Consider the following 5,216-nt stretch of genomic DNA (forward strand, 5'->3'; position numbering starts at 1 on the left):
CCCCCCCCATTATCTTGCCTGTCACTTTTATATTTTTCATTGTCTTGACTAAAATATTTGCTAGCCAAGTATATCCAATATGACATCTGAATTGTTAGCTATACAGATAAATAGTTTGAATGAGACCAATTATAGTGGCATTAAAATAGGCCTGGCTTCTGCTGGCTCTGAGGTACATTAAATCATGGAAAATGAGTTCTATAATGTGGCACCTCTGCAAAAGAGTGTTTTTAATAACTGCAGTTACAACCTTGTATAATCATTCTTTGTGATAAATTTTATCCTTTGGGAATATTTTGTCAGATATGTGCTTTGTTTTTGTTGTCATTACTGAGTAAGTACTCAGTATGTGCATGTACACCTTCAATTAGTATGTAGCAATAAACTCCAGTACCATTCATGCCAGAGTTTATTGCTCTTGGGCACAGCATGTACATGTGCACCCAGGACCATAGCACACTGAGCCAGGTTGGAGTAGCCCTGGCTGGCAGAGGGCCCAGGGACTCAGCCTGCCAGCACTTGGGCAACTCCACCCAGGCTCATCATGCTACGGAGGGACTGGCTGGAATATAAGGGTGCTACGCTGTGGGGTAGCTGGCAGGCAGCCCCCACACTGCAGCACCTTCGTGCCCCAGCCAGCCCCAGTCACTACATGTGCAGTTCAGCAAATGCAGCTACTCGGCCGTAGGAAAGTGCTTGTTCCGGACAGTGTTATCCTGCAGCAGAGTTAGTTAATTTACTGCGACCCAATACAGACACACATGTAGATGGTGATACTTTACTGCAAAGCTGCTTAGTCAGCTCTGCAGTGTAGGTGCACCCAGTATTTCTTAGTTTGCTTTAGAATTTTGCCCAGAATGTTGATGATTCCTTTCAGCCTAAATATTAAGTCCAAATATTCTGTGGAATAATAACGTACAAACTGTAGGTCTCTAAGATTTTAAAAATATATTAGACTTCACTGGTTTATGGCGGGCAGCTATTATTTCTTAAAAGAAGGAATCTTATTAAAAAAGTTCAGTGATAGATGTATGCAAAGATGAGCACAAAATTGTACAAAGGTTACTTGCAGGGTATTGTGAGACACTATATTGCTGCTTTTAGAAGGGCACAAAATTAATACCAGTATTTAATAAATAAATACTTGTTTCAGAAAACAGAGAAAAGTGAATTTCTCAATTTCTTCTACAACCATTGTATGCATGTTCTTACTGCACCACTTCTGGCTAATACTTCAGAAGACAAATGTGAAAAAGGTAAGATTAAATAATGTTTTTGCTTTTTATTCTGTTTTGATATCAATTGAAAATATGAGATACAAAGTAACTGATTTCTATTGTGACACGGGAGTATTGTTGATGAAGACCTGCCATCTCTAAGGTGAAATGCACCTTAGGTGATGGGCAAAAATATCTGTAGCTCAAGGATTTTCCAAAATTATTTTGATAATTTACTGCTTTGAATAGTAGTAAAAAAAACCCAGCAGATCCAGCTTTGATGCAGTTTTGCCCATGTGAGTGTGCAGCAGCAAAGATGTATTCTTATCAATTTGTAGTATTAAGTGTTTTTTCTTAGTAGCTTTCAAAACCACATAAGTGTTTTTGATATGCAGCAATATTTGTGTGGCTTCACACGAGCTTTCACCACTTCCTAACTTCTTGTCACTTGCCAAAAGCTACTTGATCCCAGTGTGCCATTTTTTTAAGCGCTGCTTTAGCTGTGCATGTTGTTATACTTGCTATTCAGAGCACTTCAAATGAAATGTCCGTCTAGGGGAGGGGCAGGCAAAGTCTGGCCCATGGACCAAATCAGGCCCATAGCAGACTCCATTTCCCAGCATCCCATGCCTGCATTGCTGTGGCCAGTTTCCATGGAGACCCCAAGAGCAGCAGAGCTGTGGCAGTGCTGGGCCAGGGTTTCCATGGAGACTAGCCCCAGCAGTACTGGCGGGGTGGGTGGCTGGGTGGGGAGCTGCTCCAGGGCTGGGATCTCGTGGCAGTAACCATCTGGGCCAAAGCCAGGGCAGAGTTGCAATCTGCTGCTCGCACACCACAGGCAGGGGCATGCAGGCAGTGCCATCTCTGGACCATGCTGTCATCGCCACAAAGCCCCAGCCCTGGAGCATTCTTCACTCAGCTGTGTGCCCTGCCAGCTCTGCTTGGGCCAGTCTCCATGGAAACCTTGGTCCCACTGTTCCTGGGTCTTCATGGAAACTGGCCACAGCCATGTGGGGAGGGGCCACCATTTTGCTCACCCCTAGTGTAGGGCCTTTGTCTCTGAGATGCTTTACAAACTGAAATGCATCTTTGGGACAACTCAGAGTTGTGTGATTATAATCCCTCCTTTAATGGCTGGAAAGGCTTTGTATCAGATAAGTTTTGCTGCTGGCTAAAATAATGGTGTCACATTTTATTGAGAATATCTCACTGAATTGGTTAGCAGGTATTCTTTAACTACTTAATGCATATTCTGTTCTGTTCTATGTAGCCTTCATTGTAGAAGTGTCAGTTGAGAAATTTTAGATGAGTACTGTTTTGATGGGAATTCATTGTATTCCCAAATGTTAAATCTTGTAAACATTCTGTTAAAATATAAGATTTGTAATTTGAAAAGATCATACAGAAATTGTGCCTAATATGTTACTATTAGAGTGTTTTCTGTATAAGTTGTTAAACTTTTTTTTATTATACTGTCAGTTGATTAAAGCTAGTAAAATTATTTGTCTATGGTATTACAATAGACCCTTTTTGAAAATGTCTATTGACTTTTGTTTATCAGATGCTGTAGTCGGGTCCAACAAAAGTAATGCAATTTGTCCTGGTAAGTGCGGGTCTTTATATTTTGTAGATTGCTCCCAAAAATGTTACCTATTTAAAGGAGAATATTCAACATAGGGTACTTCTAGTATGAATCAGAAAAGGAATGTCAGGTAGGTCCACCATTATGTTATTAAATGACCCTTAAGAGCTTAGATTTAAAAATTCTGTTTCTTCTCAGCCATCAGAGAAACAAGAAAGCTTCATTTTCTTTTTACTTTGCCTCATACCTCTTTTCAATATTGTTTTTTTTCTGTATCAAGGTGAAGTGCTCCATTGCAAGATCAGATCATTTGTATTTTGAAATTTAAGGAAGAAACTTCTGTGAGATGTTATAGATTAATCTTTTCCCAAAGCTTAATCCAGTGCTGATGTTCAGTACTGCAGATAAAATGACCCCTGACACCCATGTTAATAGCTCAGGTATGGATGCACATAATGCTTAGACTAGTTTAAATGCAGTTTAAACCTGAAGCAGACAGACATGTAAGCCTGTCTAAACTGGTTTGAAGTGACTCGTGTACCTGGAAAATCAAACACTTGAATTGGTTCACTCTAAACAAGGTCACCCTTATGGTTCATAAGCTGGAAGGGCCTGCAAGATAATCTAGTCCAACTGAGGATTGAACCTGCAACCTTGATGTTATTTGGCTCCATGTTGTAACCAACTGAGCTACATGGCCTTATGTATGGACTTTAAGCATTCTGTGTTACATGTCTACCACAGACTTGAAGCTGCTAATAAGACCCTCAGGATAAAAGGAGGATGTGTATACAATCTTCAAGGAGTCTAGAGTCACAAGGGGTTTACCAGAATTTCAAACATATAGCTCCAGCTTCTTGGAAAAATCTTGTTAAATTGTCTCTAAAAACACCCCTCCTTGTCTGTCCATTTAGGCTCTTGTCTTGACCTGTCTTTCTGACCTCTCTGGGAGGTAATTCAACTTGCAATTAAAGTTCAGTTGGCCAAAATTGAGCTTTTGTTCACACTGAATTTCCTCTTCAACTCTCATAGTAAGAATTGGATGTGGCATGATATTAATTGAATGTGGCCTCTGTTCCTGACACAGCACACTAGAAAACTTCTTAGCCAACTTTTTGAGGAACTTCACCTAAGTTGCTGCTTAGAAGACTAGTCTGGACTTGTTTTTTCTCTGATTTAGTCTGCATTCTCTTGTGCAAGTTAAATCGTTCTTTGATTTCCCCCAGTAGGAATATGGAGTTTTTTAATGTCTTCATAAAGGCTTCATTTTCAAGTTTAGGTCATTTGTCTTTTCAGTTGTGCTCAAGAAGTGGATCTCCACCGCTATATTTTATTCCAAGGCAAAGATATCAAACAGATTTTTCACTCTCCAGTACTTAAGGGAGGCGTAAATTAGCTAAAATGATCTATTGAAAAATCAAATTAATAGGTAAATAAATCCATAGTCATTTGAGCTCTTAATAGTGAGACTGCTTTGTCATGCATTGTGAGTGCACTGAAAAGTTTTCAAAATTTAGATTCCTGATTCAGTTAGTTTTTTCTTATAGATAATTATCAAACAGCACAGCTGCTCGCCTTAATTTTGGAACTGCTCACCTTTTGTGTGGAACACCATACATATCACATCAAGAACTATATTATGAACAAAGATTTGTTAAGAAGAGTGTTGGTCTTGATGAATTCAAAACACACATTTTTGGCTTTATGTAAGTAACAGAGAGTGACAATTTACTTTGATTTCAAGATTGTCTATATTTCTACTACTGAAATATTTTCTCGTGTTGCTCAAAATGTGCTGAATTTGTATACAATTTTATAATTGGTATATTGTAATGATACTATCTTAATCTTTGTTAAAGCAACATTGTCAAGAAATATGGATTTGAAATGAGACATGATTTTATAGTTCATAGATGTGTATCAGTAAAAATCTTAAAGGACCGAAGTCTCTCAGTCCAACAGAAAAGGCAAAAAAAGAAGTTGTGTTGGATGAATGTACCCAATGTTGCTTAATTATTGAAAAAGGCAAAAGTGGCACAGGTCCCTGGTTACATTCCTGAAATGTGTGGTTGGAACACAGGTTGGTCATTTGTTCCCAACTCTGAAATTATTGTCAGCTCTGTATGTGAGATAAAGAGTTATCTATCCTCTAATATTTAACGTCATTTAAATGGAAATATCTTTGCATCAGCATTGTAACACTAGAAGAATGTCTCTTTCTGTTGATGTGAAATTAAATAAAAATTACCAGACATTTGTATAACAAGCTACATAGGGAATGGTATGCCAAGTTCACATCTTAAAGCCAGCCAGCAATGACAACAAAAATGAATTGCAGGCCTTATCCTCAGAGGCTGGACAGACAAAACTTTCATAGTCGTGTGTGTGTGTGTGTGTGTGTGTGTGTGTGTGTGTGT

At 38.8% G+C, this 5,216-nt stretch overlaps 1 protein-coding gene across 2 annotated transcripts in view; it reads left to right on the forward strand.

The window, feature by feature from the left end:
• Positions 1–5,216, forward strand: part of PPP4R3B (protein phosphatase 4 regulatory subunit 3B) — a 54,080-nt gene that overhangs the window by 30,888 nt on the left and 17,976 nt on the right. For both annotated transcript variants that reach the window (XM_019516669.1, XM_019516670.1), the window contains exons 9-11: positions 1,154–1,256; positions 2,779–2,820; positions 4,347–4,505. In XM_019516669.1, the coding sequence (XP_019372214.1) occupies positions 1,154–1,256; positions 2,779–2,820; positions 4,347–4,505 (304 nt within the window). The remainder of the gene's footprint in view (positions 1–1,153; positions 1,257–2,778; positions 2,821–4,346; positions 4,506–5,216) is intronic.

The sequence above is a fragment of the Gavialis gangeticus genome, unplaced genomic scaffold, assembly GCF_001723915.1.
Source record: "Gavialis gangeticus isolate Ggan-Ray unplaced genomic scaffold, GavGan_comp1, whole genome shotgun sequence".
Taxonomy (NCBI): domain Eukaryota; kingdom Metazoa; phylum Chordata; order Crocodylia; family Gavialidae; genus Gavialis; species Gavialis gangeticus.